This window comes from Sceloporus occidentalis, unplaced genomic scaffold, assembly GCF_023333645.1.
Source record: "Sceloporus occidentalis isolate IW3139 unplaced genomic scaffold, rSceOcc1.0.p SCAF_23, whole genome shotgun sequence".
In the NCBI taxonomy this organism is placed as follows: Eukaryota; Metazoa; Chordata; class Lepidosauria; order Squamata; family Phrynosomatidae; genus Sceloporus; species Sceloporus occidentalis.
The window spans coordinates 8,214,648-8,229,515 of record NW_028317003.1 but is presented as its reverse complement, the minus strand read 5'-3'; the positions used below and the strand labels follow the sequence as shown (position 1 = coordinate 8,229,515).

At 42.2% G+C, this 14,868-nt stretch overlaps 1 protein-coding gene across 1 annotated transcript in view; it reads right to left on the bottom strand.

Annotated features, from left to right (window-relative positions):
• Nucleotides 1-13,547, bottom strand: part of LOC149300766 (DNA topoisomerase 2-beta-like) — a 34,314-nt gene extending 20,767 nt beyond the window's left edge. Inside the window, 7 exon segments of the mRNA XM_089484795.1 lie at nucleotides 4-216; nucleotides 3,394-3,491; nucleotides 5,305-5,450; nucleotides 6,301-6,364; nucleotides 8,392-8,482; nucleotides 9,665-9,835; nucleotides 13,476-13,547. Of these exon segments, the coding sequence (XP_089340921.1) occupies nucleotides 4-216; nucleotides 3,394-3,491; nucleotides 5,305-5,450; nucleotides 6,301-6,364; nucleotides 8,392-8,482; nucleotides 9,665-9,835; nucleotides 13,476-13,547 (855 nt within the window).
• Between the last annotated feature and the right edge of the window lie 1,321 nt (nucleotides 13,548-14,868).

Genomic DNA, 14,868 nt, shown 5'->3' with positions numbered 1-14,868 from the left:
CACTGGAAGTTTTTTCCCATTCAACATGACTTTTACGCCTTTGCAGGAGCCGGCAACATCGTACGCCCGCCGTGTCAGGAGGGCCACAATGTCCTTGTCCAGTTTCTCCATTTTAAATTTGGCCAGGTCGGGCTGGAATGTAATACAGGTGTAGTCATCGCCATCAAAGTGTTTTATCTTGGGCTCAGTGGATTTTAGCATATTATTTGACCATGTCTGTGTAGAAAGGGAAAAAAAGCACTAAGGAACAGAACACTTTATAAAATAAACCAAGAACCACCTTCAAGATAACAGGCAAAAGCAGTCACAGTATTGACCTCTACGAGCATTTTAAGTTGCGTTGCTGCAGGAATCAACGATAAAGTAGCAGAGGAGTGTGAAAGCCTTGTTGGGGCAACAAAGGAGGTAATGATATATGTGGCAGAAAAGTTTACAGACATACAGAAGACTTGATATTGTAACAGGACATTGGCTGGAGCCTCGAGTACAAAAATATACTGTAGAGTAACCTACAGTACTTACTTTCTTCCCATGGGCTAAGGCTCTCCTCCTCACTTATCACCTCTTCCTTTTCCCATCTACAAGATTTCACTCAGGCTGCCCCCATATCTCTGGAATCTACTTCCACCAAACCTCCACCTTCCCTCCCAACATTCAAGAAACATCTCAAAACCCACTTCTTCGGAGAACCCGCACCGTCTTAGCTGCTAGAACTTCCTTGTCATTGATACAACCACCACACTACCTCTCAGCCTTTCTAAGTGCCTTATGTTTGTCACCTCATTCCCTCAAGATTGTAAGCTTGCGAGCCGGGCTCTCTCCACCTAATGTATCAGTCTGTCAATTCTTGTCTTGTCATATCCCTTGAATTTATGTATTGTATTAAGCGCTGCGTAAACTGTTGGCGCTATATAAATAAAAGAATAATAATAAATGAAAATGATGCATATCCATAATGTAAAGAACTGCTCAGCGCTATAAAACTTTAAACCCTTCTACCCCCTTGCGCCCTGCAGGCTTTGTCTATAGAAAAACACATTGCATGATAACCAAGACCCTACTCTTGACACATGAGCAAGATACTGTTCATTGTAGCCAAGGGCCAATGGCGACATGTGAAGGCAGAATAGATGAAGATGTGTCTTTGAGAGGGGAAGCTTTACCAATCAGTGCTGCCCGCAGGTGGATACAACACAAGAGAAAAAGCAGCATTTTGAAAATCTGATTGGTTTAAAGAAAATAATTTTACATCCCACAAACATATTAGTTGATCACTTTCGAGCGAAAACCACTAGGGGGGGTCATCAGTCAGTGTTGCCCCGATGTATAAATAAAATATGGATAAACAACATGTTTGACACCATGCACTTATTATCTATTGTTTTATATAGCGCCATCAAATAGAGCTGTACTTCTAATAGAACAAAATCACAACTAATAAGCTTCCAATTAAAACCTGAATTAGAATATGTATTAAAAGAAATTAAATTGTACAGATTGGAGGAAAATAAACTGCACTTAATCACAAGCTTAAAAGGAAGTGTTAAGCAACGTAAAAATACTCTCACAGTCAGTATATAAATGCGAGTCCATGTCGTGAAACGCTGCCAAATATCATCAGATAATAATTGCTTTGGAAAAAAGAAAAACAATATCAGTTGCTCCTTTGCCTATCTATTCCAAAAAAAAAAAAAAAAGGATAAAATGTTGGTCTGGAAGTTACACTGAATGATAAAGTGAGTCTCTACAGTGTGGGAAGTTACCAGCATCTAATAGACACGGAGAAGAAGTCTTAGCAGTCCCTTCTATTTCCTTAAAAATAAAATTATCTGTAAGTCGTGGAAAGAGACCAAAAAGGCAAGATTTTTCATTTAATTTGTTCATTCTCGCTGTGCTCCTCATCATTTAACTACGCGATTGCTGGCTTGTGGATACACGGCAATGGTGATTCCAGAAGGTTGTGTCACACCAACTTGTGTAGTGCATAAATGGACTTGCTACTTGGTAGAGATGGAATGGCCAATTTCAGTATGAGAGGGGTTAATTTGATTGTACAGTCATGTGGTGCCAAAAGGTCTTGTGAGATAAATGTGTCCTTTGAAGCTCGGACTCCAACCGGGGCCTTCTACAGGGTGTTAGGTCCTGCAGTGGAGATGCCGTTTTGTCTAGGTTCAAATGTAGACGACCATATGCCTGTTTCCCCCTCATAATACTGGATTCTTTGATATGCTAAGTGACCACTAGCAGTCAGGAAAACCATCTCATATCCAGGTCATATCCAACACATATCAATAATAACTCATATATTCATTATCATACCTCCTTGTGTGCATACCTAGAACGGGGAAAGCGCAGCCTACAAAAAGAGTACAAACATGACAGCGCAACGTAAACGGTTTGGAAGGAATTGTGAAGTCTATGATGGTCAGTCATATGTAGCAAGTGTGACATATCTATGGACTTCACAATTTACAGGAAATTCATAAATGCACGAATTATTGCTGTGGCGAGCACAGGAGGGACGATAAAATGAAAATAAGTTATTTTGACGGATATGTTTCCACTACTCAAGGGGGAGGTCACTTATGGTACACCTTCCCTCTGCTTATACCACCTCTGGGCCGGCTTGGAAACTCGAGATGAACTGGGAAAGAGTATAAAGCAAGTGAAAGAAGATTGGTCAGTGTGCTTACTAGGGGCCAAGATCTAATTTTGAGTAAGTCGCCATCTTTCCTTGCCGGAGCCCTACGGACAGAAAAACTGTTACTTGACCATTCAGTGAGTAGTTAGGTTTTCTGTAATTTTCTCCTTTTTATTTTTATCTGTTCGTGTAAATCTGTTTATCATCTTTTTTGTATGCACTGTGATTTTTTTATTCATAATAAATATTCCTTTATTAAGTTCTGCCTTTGTCTGGTAAAGACTTACGTTACCTGAAGAGACCGTTTTATTGGTAATTTTAAATCACATAATTTTTGTGTTAAAATATATTGTGTGGGTTTTTTTAGTCTGATTCGTTTGGGGTACCAAGGCACCCCATTTCTAAATTGTCTTGGTGGTGGCAGCGTTATTTTGATATTTGTTATATCATTATAGTTAATTGCGGGTGGTATTAAGGGTGGATATTTGTATTTTTATCACTATTTTCGGTCTAGGGACAGACAGATAGTGAATTTTAACCCTTTTACCACCAGAACCAAGTCACGCGCACGCTTGGAGTAGAGTGCGTTCGTGACAGTTGCGTTCAGGTGTCCTGTTTTTTTTATATTTTTCACATTTGGTGAAATAATATACATGAAGCCTTTTCCATTTGGAAAGAATACGGTATAAGATATTTATCATTGAACAAATCATGTGTTTTGGAATGCGGTTTAGCAACATAACCAAACCTACCTGTTTAAAGCTGTGTTTGTATTCTTTGCATGCAGTTTCAACTGTGAATTTGGTACTAAATATATTGCAAAGCTTAGCACCGTAACCATTACGACCACCTGTAAGATGAAAACAGTAATTAGTGTTTATGTACACAATATTGTGAAGCGAAATTTACATTTCAACAAGCCTGGAACTTTTGCATCCGATATACGGTTTACTGACATCAGCTCATGATTTGTGGCTTAATGCAACTTACACTCTATGACCAAAAGTATTTGGACAACTGGCCATCACACCTACATGAGCTTGTTGGATATCCCATTCCAAAACCATGGGCATTACTATAGAGTCAGTTGGAATTTGTGACCATTCAGCCAAAAGAACATTTGTAAAATCAGGTACTGATGTTGGACTAGAAGGCCTGGTTCTCAACCGGCGTTCCAATTCATCCCTAAAGTGCTCAGTTGGGTTGAGGTCAGGCCTCTGTGTGGGGCGCTCAAGTTCCTTGACATCAAACTTGTCAAACCATGTGTTTATAGACATAGCTTTTTATACAGGGGTACAGTCATGCTGGAACAGTAAATGGCATTTTCCAAACTGTTCCCACAAAGCTAAAAGCATACTATTCTCTAGAAAGTCTTTGCATGCTTTAGCATTCGTTTTGCCCTTCACCGGAATTAAACGGGCCTAACCCTGAAACACAGCCCCAGACCAATATCTCTCCTCCACCAAACTTTGCCCTAGGCATTGCATTTCGGTAGGTAGCGTTCTCCTGGCATTTAGCATACACAGATTTATCCCTCCAGATAATGAAGCATGATTCATCGCTCCAGAAAACACGTTTCCACTACTACGGCTGACACTTGGCAACGTGCAAAGGGATCTTCAGCTTGTCAGGCCATTCCATGAAGCTGCCGAGGCACAGAGCTTGGAACTCTCTAGAGAATGATGCTACAGAGGACAAGCACACTTTACACACTTTAGAGCTCAGCGGCCCTGTTCTGTGAGTGTGCGTGGTCTACTGCTTTGCGGCCGAGTTGTTCTTTTTACTCCTAGATTCTTCCACTTCACAATAATGGCACTTACAGTGGGCCGGGGCAGATCTAGAAGGTGTAGGGAACAGCTCACGCATGGGGCGGCAATGACAGTATTTACACAGGTTTCAAACGTAAAGCGTGTTTATTTGGATGCTGTAGGCACAGAGCACCTTGTAAACAAAACAAACTCTAAGCCTGTCCGGCTCTAACTAAACATCCGGATACCTTTCTACAAGCCTAAGGTCTGGCACAAAGCAAAGTAACAGGTTTTCCATAGGTAAAGCTTCATACCTGGTGGGCTGCAGCGCTGGCTGTAGCTGTTCCTTCACTCAGTTTCTCCTCTCCCCTTCAAACCCAACAGCCCTCTCTTTTAAGGCTTCCTCCCCAGTAATGAGCTTAGGAAGCCTCACCTGAGGGCTCCTGGGTTTGCTACCGTGCCTGGCTGAGGAAACCAGGTGAGATATACATCCCATCAACCACTCTCCCATACACTTTACCACAAAGGGTAGAGAGTGACTTGTGGCAAAGGTGGCATCTTATGGCAATGTCAGGTTGAAAAGTCACTGAGCTCTTCAGTATGACCCATTCTATTGCTTTGGTTTGTCTATGGGGATGGCTGCCTCTGTGCTTAATTCTATACATCTGTTAGGTGTGGCTGAAACACCTAAACTCAATAATGAGGATGGGTGTCCGCATGCTTTTGGTCATACAGTGTATTTCGTTATGCATAGCGCACTTAGCTCTCCTAGCAGGATAACCTCACTGGGGCTGGCCTTCCATAATGCAAATCAAAGAGATGTTAAGTTCAATGTTTCAATGTACAATTTGTTAAGCAAACACCATAAAGCAAAGTTAGAGAATGTATACAGCACTTAAATCTAGCACGCCTTACCTGTAACTTTCTTCTCATCATCATCATAGTTGCTGGAAGTTAAGAGCTGTCCAAAAATTAATGCTGGGACATACATCTTCTCCACCTTGTGTTCCACCACTGGAATCCCTTTGCCATTGTTCCATATGCTGATTATATTTGACTCGCTACACAAAGTATTTGCAGGATTAGTATCGTAGTAAATGACAGAACATTTTACTAATAAATGGCGCCACCATTCTAAAAAGCATTATCTGAATTACACGTTATAGACTGCCCAACCCTTAAGCAGTATAAGGTCACCGTCAAAAATGTAACCTGTCAAAAATGCCTATAGTTTGTACTTTTGGATTTAAATCAGTGACATTGCTATTGACATGGTTGGTATAAAAGTTAAGGATTACCTAAAGGAAGAAGAGAAGCAAAAAATAGCAAAACTAGCATATCTATTCATAATCTGCCCTAAAGTTATTCCTCCATTCTCTTCCACCACTACAAAGGCTGTCTGAACCAATCAATAGTTTAACTGGCGGAAAGGAAACTATTATTATCGTGCAGAAGCTGAGAGAAGGAAGTTATGATGGCTTCTCTCACCCTGTATATATAAAAAGCTAGGTACCTAAAATATTTATTGCTTTTTCATCTGTAAACACCATTGCAAGGTCTTATGCGGAGGATTGAGCTTCTCTATGCAATATTTGGATAAAGTGACAGATCTACAGCTTGGCTACAGTGTACTAACACAAAGAGCCCTACATATAGGCACTTATAAGTGCATGTAGTGGCTGGAATGTTCCTTAATGGCAAGCCTGAGAAGAATATAGAAACCTCCACGTTAATGGGTACTGCACACAATGTCTGGACCAAAAACAATTATATGGCAGAATGATCTGCCCGTGAGACCTGTATTTGCTTGGCTTTACGAAAGCTCCACATTTTATTACATAGCGAAACCGCAAGGGGTATGCATATCGAGCATAATGCACAACCACAAGAAGAAAACAGACATTTACTTACGGATCAATAGAAATTTTAATGCAGCTCATATTTTTGTCTCTCTGTTTATTGTCAGCAGCATTGACTGTAAAAGTACAAACAAAAAAAGTTTAGAGGCAAGAAAAGAACCTAGAATAGTAACGGACAGAAGCAATAAAAAACCCCCCACAAAACATGATAATAAAAATACTAGTCATAATGGTAAAATATTTATTGTTACAAAGTTAACACACCGGCAGTTTGATTTATTTTTAACAATGAACACCTACCTAGTGTAGGTGATAGAGACAGACTTACATCTATAGTGAACACCTACCTATTAACTGGAGCATATGCCTGGAAAAGCAGTTATTAGGCTAGGTTTCCACTTGGGTTTTTTTTGCTAAAAACGCCCATAAAAACACCAATAGCGCCACCTGGCGTTTTTTTAGTGAAAAAACGTTGCAGCCAGATGTTAGCTGTTCTTCAATAGGAAATCGCAGAATGCCATATCCACTTGGCGTTTTTTTGTTTGGCGTTTTTTCAGTCCTCTTTGGCGTTTTTCTGCTTTTTTGGGCTCTGTGGCAGTTTTTCAAAATCACAGCATGTTGACACTCTGGCGTTTTTTTGCAAGGAAATCTTGGCGTTTTTCTCCAATAGAAGTCTATGGGAGAGAAAAAACGCCATGAAAAAGCCATGTGGGTTTATTGCCTTGGCGTTTTTTATGGCGTTTTTTCCACAGTTCCAATGCAGAGGATGGACCCAGTATCTGTGTGTCCTACGAGAAATAGGCTGGAAACAAACAGTTTCACACAAAACAAAGTTTCATATTGAATTCTACACCATTTGGAACAAACATGCCATTAAAAACAAACCAACGGGATTCTGCCTGCCAAAAGCAACAGCAAACAATTTGCACCATCATTTGGGGCCAATCTTCCTAGAGGAGCAGACATCCGGAATAAAGCATGCCTTACAAACCACAGAAAAGAGATAAAAGGGTCCGCCGGGGCGTTTAAGTAGAACTCTACCAAGTAAATGGCATCAGGAGGGGGCAGATACTTGCCATTTATCCGAATCCCTTTTAGCTGGGTGAAACTTCTAACTTGTAAAGGCTGGAAAAACTGCCTAAGGTCAAAAAAAGCAATTTCCACAGAAAGGCTAAAACGCCAGAAAAAACTCCAGAAAAAAACGCCAAAACGCAGGAAAATGCAGTGGCGGTTTTCTTGGCGTTTTCATCAAGAAAAAAAACGCAGGACAAAAACCCAAGTGGAAACCTAGCCTTATAGAGTCATTTATAAAACACCAGAATAACCTGTAAGCACTGTATACAGATTCCACGTCTCGCTAAATGTAACATTATACACTAAAATGTACTCCGTCGAGTCCAGCTGCACAACATACTGTTTGAATTCCAAGACACTATTTGCTTGAAAGCGTTGGTGAACAATACTTTAGGATATTTCTTTTTTAAGTATTTACCAATGAAAGGAGGGAAAGTGAAGAGTAAGGGCAGTAGAAGTCTGGTATTCACTACACATGGCAATTCTGCTCGCAGGTTCTATAAAACCCTACAAGATGGGTAGCCGCTCCGATTCCTCTGTTCAAAAAAAGGTTCTCACGGAGAACTGTGCCGCCAGTCACGAAGCATAAGAATACACGTTGTTGGGACGGGATATGGTTTGTATAACCATTTTAACAGGGGAAAGGGATTTGACTTAAACAGGAAACAAAACATACTAGCAAGCGACAATGCCAGCACCAGAGTAATTTCTTGAACATGGACAAGACTGTGAGTCAATGTGAATACGCATAGAAATGGAAACCATTACAGTCCCAATAATATCATAACTATAACCAACAAAAATATAGTAATGTATACATTAATTACATCAATAAACTAAAAACAGAGAAAATATAATAGCAGCCACATATACAATACAATGCAATATAGCCACATATAACCCCACATCAAGCTGACTGTGTTGTGTTATAACCAAATTTGTCTTTTTCCCCCCAATCACCTTAATGTGAAAATACAGTATTTTGTATTTGAATGACAAATGTAAACACCAGTATCTCTACAGCTGGCCCCATTCCAATCAAAATAATAATTTAAAAAAATATACTCACCAAGAATTTCATCAAATATCTTGTATAATCCTGGCACGTAAGTAATATCGCGACAATTAATTCCAATATCTTCATCGTAAACCCACATTGTCTAAACAAGGGGAATAAACATGTGTGTCAATAACGCTCATACTATCAAGAGAAAACAAAAGCTGTTTGCAACTCATACACAAACCTTAAAGACCACTTTATACGAACGAAAATCTCTCACTTAATGGGTCACCTACAGAAAGGATATTGACGTAGCGGTCTCAGAAGATGATTGCGTTACCGTTTGGTTGGGTAACATACATAGAGAAAAACACAAAATCGTACAAGCTATTGGGACCTGAGGGGTTCATGAAGAAATGACCTCCAAGGTTTTAACGCTCATGAGACTCTACATCTTACTGTATGAGTGTCGGTCATTTAAAAGCGTCAGAACCTTTAAAGGGATCACTGTGTATGAGTACGGTGTCACTTGGTGTAACTCGATCACATATACTGTACTAGCGGGATGTTCCTCACACATGAACCTGGTGACTGAACTCCTTTACTTTTCCGCAGTTCCGCTTCTTCTCTTACCTCCTCTTGTTTTATCTGTCGTCTTCTTTGTTCACCTGCTTTTCTCGGGTATCCGCCCCGTTATACAGGTACTTTCGTAAAGGGTCGGAGCCTCCGCGCACACACTCTGCCCCGACCGGAGAATTGGGGAGAGGCTGTCCCTGTAGTGTCTTTTTTTGTGGAAGTACTCCAAGAAGCCAGAATATTGCAGAGGGGTTTGTGGAGAGGCGCAGAAACGTTTCTCTTTCTCTGCGAGTCTGTCTGCAAACTTCTGGCCTCTTGCAGTACTTCCGCAAAAAAGGTGAAGCCACAGCACACAATACAGGCACGGAGGCTCTGTCCTTTCTCAGTAGTACATGCATAATCGAGCCGATTGTGGGGCAAAGTGGATGAAGAAAGAAGATAGAAGAACAAGAGGCAAGAGAAGAAGCGGAGCTTCAGAAAAGGAGCCGGGCCACATGGAAGCAGCCAGCGGAAAAAGCATGGAGACTTTGTGAGGGCGTGTGAATGAGGGTGTGTGAATGAGAGCGTGAGAGCAATGAAAGCAAAAACCAGTGGTTTTGATTTTCTTCCCCAATACAGTTGTTTATATTTAGGCATTTTCTTTTTTTCTTCCATTAAGATCCAAAGTTTGGGGGTCGTTTTATAACCAAGCAAATACAGGGCAAAACTGCACGCGTTTAATCGAGCCACGGCCAGGCTTTCAAAATAAAAATGGGACAGCATTTACCTGCGTTACCGGCTCCACAGACCCAATGTATGTGTCCGGTCGGAGCAGTATATGTTCCAGCTGCGTCTTCTTCTGGTAAACTCTTTCTACGGACATTTTTTTGGAGTCGTTCTTATTATTGCTTTCAGCTTCTTCTGCTTTTTTGGCGGCATTGTTCTGATCAAACAGGGTCTGAGCGGGAAAAAGAGAACATCTTAAACAAAAACCATATACATTCCCACTTAGACATAAATCAAAAATATAATTGTACTTTAAGTAGAACAGGATTCTGGAGCACTACAAGATTCTGCTCCAGGCCAGCTCTCATTACCAGCTGCATGCCACAAACGTCATGTTTTATGACTATGGATACACTTGGTACTGTTTATACAAAGTGGCCACAGTAACAGAGTGCTTATGGTACAATATAGAACACAGCTGGGCAAAGTGGCAAGGATCAAACTCAGATCGCCGAGCCGGCTCAAATGCCTCATTCTGGCCCTTAATCACATCCATATGGACGCTCCTTATGCAATAGCTCAGCTCATATATGTCAGGCAACGCAAGGTTGGCTTCCAGACAGCTTGAGGAGCCGGACTGGCACTGCTAACAACGTTAACGGTTATGAGGACACAGAACGCCCCCACTAGGTGCAGCATAAAAGCAGACAACGCGCACAATAGTGTAAGCTTCAACAATATTATGTAAACGATCATCAAAAACAAAGGGCTAGCTACAATCCAAGGGAAATTAAAATATGTGGAACTCGCAACGAGTCACGTGTTCATTCTCCTTGTGCAAAAACGGCCTTTTATTTCGATACATTTCGAAACCTGGTTTGATGGCAGGTTTACGTTAATATCATCCACCTACCGTAAAGCATACATATATACAGACGCCACTGGATTAAGAAGTTATAGATGCTTCCATCATAACATAGGATCACTTTTTTAGTTCGTAAACATTCTCATATTGATTCATTGGAACGGATGCTGAATTGGAAAAGCGAAGGAGATTTGGGAAAGCGGCAGATCGCCTTTAAGTAGAAATGATCTCCTGTTACATATCGGGAAAGTTGTGCGTAGGGTTGCTTGGCCGTGCACACTGTTGGTGCTGGTGAAACGTGTGAAACACGCTAGTGACTAATGTACTTCATAGACGTCTTGTGTGCAGATACAAGCTTGAAAACAATACATAAATTACGTTTTGCTCCTAGTGTAGCTCGGTCGCCCGGTTGTCTATCGATGCACTTAAAACATTCCCAAATCCACAAGAAAGAGTCTGTGGACACCGACTGGTATTAAAGACGCGTTACCGACATCTTCAGGTATCGTCCGGGTTTAATAAACTGCCTATTTTCATAACAAATTGCTGGAGACAAGCTGAATTTCAACAAATTAGCTTCATAAATAACCTACTTCAAAAAGCTTGCCGGCAGAGAGCAGAAACTAAACGAGGCTGTTAATTTATACAACGTTAAGGAGGAGGAAAAAGACGTGCCAGCATACAGAACAAGTAGCGAGTGTCGGAGAGAAGTAACAATGAAAGAACATCTCTTATTAGAGGGAGAAGACATTTGCAGTTTTACACACACGGTATGTGGACCTCGGACATAAACGACCAGTAATGAGGGACGGGGAAGCGTAACGAAGGGGAAGGGGGAAGCGTAACGGGAGCGAAGGGGAAGGGGGAAGCGTAACGGGAGCGAAGGGGAAGGGGGAAGCGTAACGGGAGCGAAGGGGAAGGGGGAAGCGTAACGGGAGCGAAGGGGAAGGGGGAAGCGTAACGGGAGCGAAGGGGGAAGCGTAACGGGAGCGAAGGGGGAAGCGTAACGGGAGCGAAGGGGGAAGCGTAACGGGAGCGAAGGGGGAAGCGTAACGGGAGCGAAGGGGGAAGCGTAACGGGAGCGAAGGGGGAAGCGTAACGGGAGCGAAGGGGGAAGCGTAACGGGAGCGAAGGGGGAAGCGTAACGGGAGCGAAGGGGGAAGCGTAACGGGGAGCAAAGGCAAGCTAACGACTCATGTGCACTGTGATAAAGTCACACTTTATTATTTACATATTACGCAGCGATATTAGCCATAATACACAGGATAAGGAGCTGGTTGGTTTTATTCATCTTCAAACAGTTTGCGTGAATGAGGTGTATGGCCGCACAGCCCGTGTGACAAAGGTTCCAACAGGCCAACCACAAAGACATCACATCAACATGATCGCCACAGCTCCAATCAGCAACATCCTTCTACTGGTTGCTATGGTGATAAGACCATTTGTCAAACTTTGCATCAGAACCCCTTTTCCGACATAACCCCGCTGTGCCTTTAAATTGTTGAAAAACAGATGGATCTGAAAAGAAACGATCACAAGACACTACACTATCCAGTTGAATTAATGCATGCCCACCAACTATACAGTAATTTGGAAATAAATCGTAAATTTTACATAAACTGCACAATCTGATTGGCCTCAAGCTCATTGGTTAGGAGAGGAGCAGAAGCTATGGGGCTCCTAGTTCTCAAACCCTTTCCGCATTACAGACCTCATTCCGTATTCTACCTGGACAATGCTGCGACAATAAAGTAGTTGGGTCCTCATGAGTCCAGGCTGCCACACAAACTTCCTATAACAAGGAACATAAACCAAAGGGTTTATCCCTAAAAAAAGTTAATTGTTATCAATGAATAATCTCTTTGCATTAAACATACATTACAAAACACCAAGAGAGGTCTTATTGGGTCAGATTGTTTCATAAATACGTTGAAGCCTCCTTTGAAGAGAGTTTTACATGATGAGGAGTGAAGAAGTCAAGATGAAACTTTGGCACTGGGGCCAATATAATCATGATAAGCATAATACAGAGGCCTGCGATAGATGTCCAATTTAAAACTGGACGCGAGGCTCTCACAAGACCCCTGTTCCTCCCACATAAGAACTTTGTATATCTATTAACCTTGAACATCAACCAATGAGTTATTTATATCCAATGGTGATAATGGTGTTTCTTTGCATCCTAACTGGACAGCTAGCACAATGGGTGCATATATTTGGCTTATATCTCACTTAAAAACCTAAACAAGAGGCATGAAGTAAGGCCTCAAACCCGAAGGGTGCTCCTCATTGTTCTGAACGTAGACTGGAAAGCGCAGTAGAGGACAAGTGGTGGCACAGAAGACCTGAAACAGATACATAGAACTTGACTGCAGGTAAGAACCCTTCGGCCCATCTAGTGCGTTAAAGACTCAATCAAACCTTAAATAGTCCCTGGTCTCCTCTTAGATCCTGAACATCTATATACCATCACATGCATATTTAGGTCCCTCACGTGTTCAAATCTACCCCTACAGCATTATGTTTAGACCCCTCGACTGCCTTAACCTCTACCCATACAGCATTATGTTTAGACCCCTCACTGTGTTAACATCTAGCGTTACAGCATCATGTTTAGGCATTGACGCGACATATACTCCGGCACAGTGGGGGGCAAACTGCATTAAAGCTCTCACACAACACAAAGAAACACAGCAGTGTTTCCCACCACACAAAAAAGCAACACCACCAGATCATTAGCTAGCTGAGGACCAAGATCCAAGAAGATGAACCACAAAGTGCCCACCAGGCATCCCATGACACAGAGAAACAGATGCCCTTTTACTGAGCTGACCTGGAAGCAGCACCCTCACATAACTCATGGTCCCAATGACGAGGCCTCCATGTCTCAACTGCTAGAAAGCAGAGTCTCCAATGAAAGCCCTGCCGCTAGGGGGCATCCCCGGGCTTTACCTCATAATAGCTTATTTCTCATCATACTTAACCAGGCTAGGTATCCATGACTTACCACCCAGGTGAGCCCCCCGCTTCCCCCTCCAGCTGCTCCTCCTCCTCCTCCTCCTCCGGCAGATTTAGACATCTTTTCGGTCCTCCTCCCAGAGAAATGCAGTAAAAATGCGTATTAATAAATGAAGCAGAGAAATAAAAGAATAGGGCTCCGGCTCCTATTGTGCAGTCGAGCTCCTCCCCCAGATGTGCGGCTCTCCTCCTCCAAGATGCGAACACACACAACACAGATACAGGGGTCTTTCCTTCCTCGTCGTTTTCTCTCGTCTCTTGGAAAAGGGCCCGCGGCCTCAGGTTGTACGACACACCGGGGATGAGGCCTATCCGTAGGCACAGTCTTTGATGAATGGTTTACGTATTATCTAGTAAGCTCGGTCCCTCAGGCGCCTTCGACGTTAATAAATTAATTTAAAATCATTTAAAAACAATATTTTAAAAAGAGAGGGGTCCTGTAAAAAGGCTACAGAGACCCTCTAACAGAATGGGCAGCGTCATGTGTACCGGGAGGGTATAAGACGCTCTGCGCCGTGCATTAAACACGGACAGGACAGCACAGGCACAGTCCGCGGACCTGACCCCCGGTTACCCCCTCCTCTTCCTCCCGCAGACAATACACAGCGCCGCTTCCGCTCTCCGCAGCTACACACACAGAGGCCCGGGAACGGCCAGTAGCCAATGGCAGCGCTCCGATCGCGCAGCGTCACGACCTAGTGGGCGGAGCTACCTTCTCCTAGAATGGGAGTCTTGAGGTGGGCGTTGATCGTGACAATGACGTCACAGCAAGGGAACCACTGGATGGAATGGTTGGCGGTGGAAGTGAAGTTGAAGCCGTGAATGAAGCAGGGATGGTAATCTATACATTACAGCAAAGGGAGAGGGAGCTATACCGGAATCCGGAATATTATGCCAGTGGTGCGAGCTGCACGTGAACGTAACGATAGGAACTACGACTGATGATGGGACTGTGTTCTGAAAACCAACACCTTGGGTTGGCTAATGTAACAATTAATAAATAAAATTAATAATATTAATAATAAGCTATAATGCAGGCAGTGCTTTACATACGACTTAAAAGAACCAGACTCCATATAATCTTCTCTTTTAATTGAAGAGACAATGGGAAATATATATATATACATATATATACACACAGACATATATATATATAAAAAAAAAGAAATGAGTATTGCAATATAAAATAATACCTAACTGGACTCTTTTTTCAGGACAAGCTTTCGAGAGTATTCGAAAGTATTGCTTTAGACTTGAGTCCGATAAAAAGATATTATTTTATATTACAATGCTTGTTTCTTTTTATAATTTACTGGAATAACAGGTTAGGAGACATTTCAAAATAATGTATGAGGTTCTGGTAGGGTCCCTGTATAGGATTG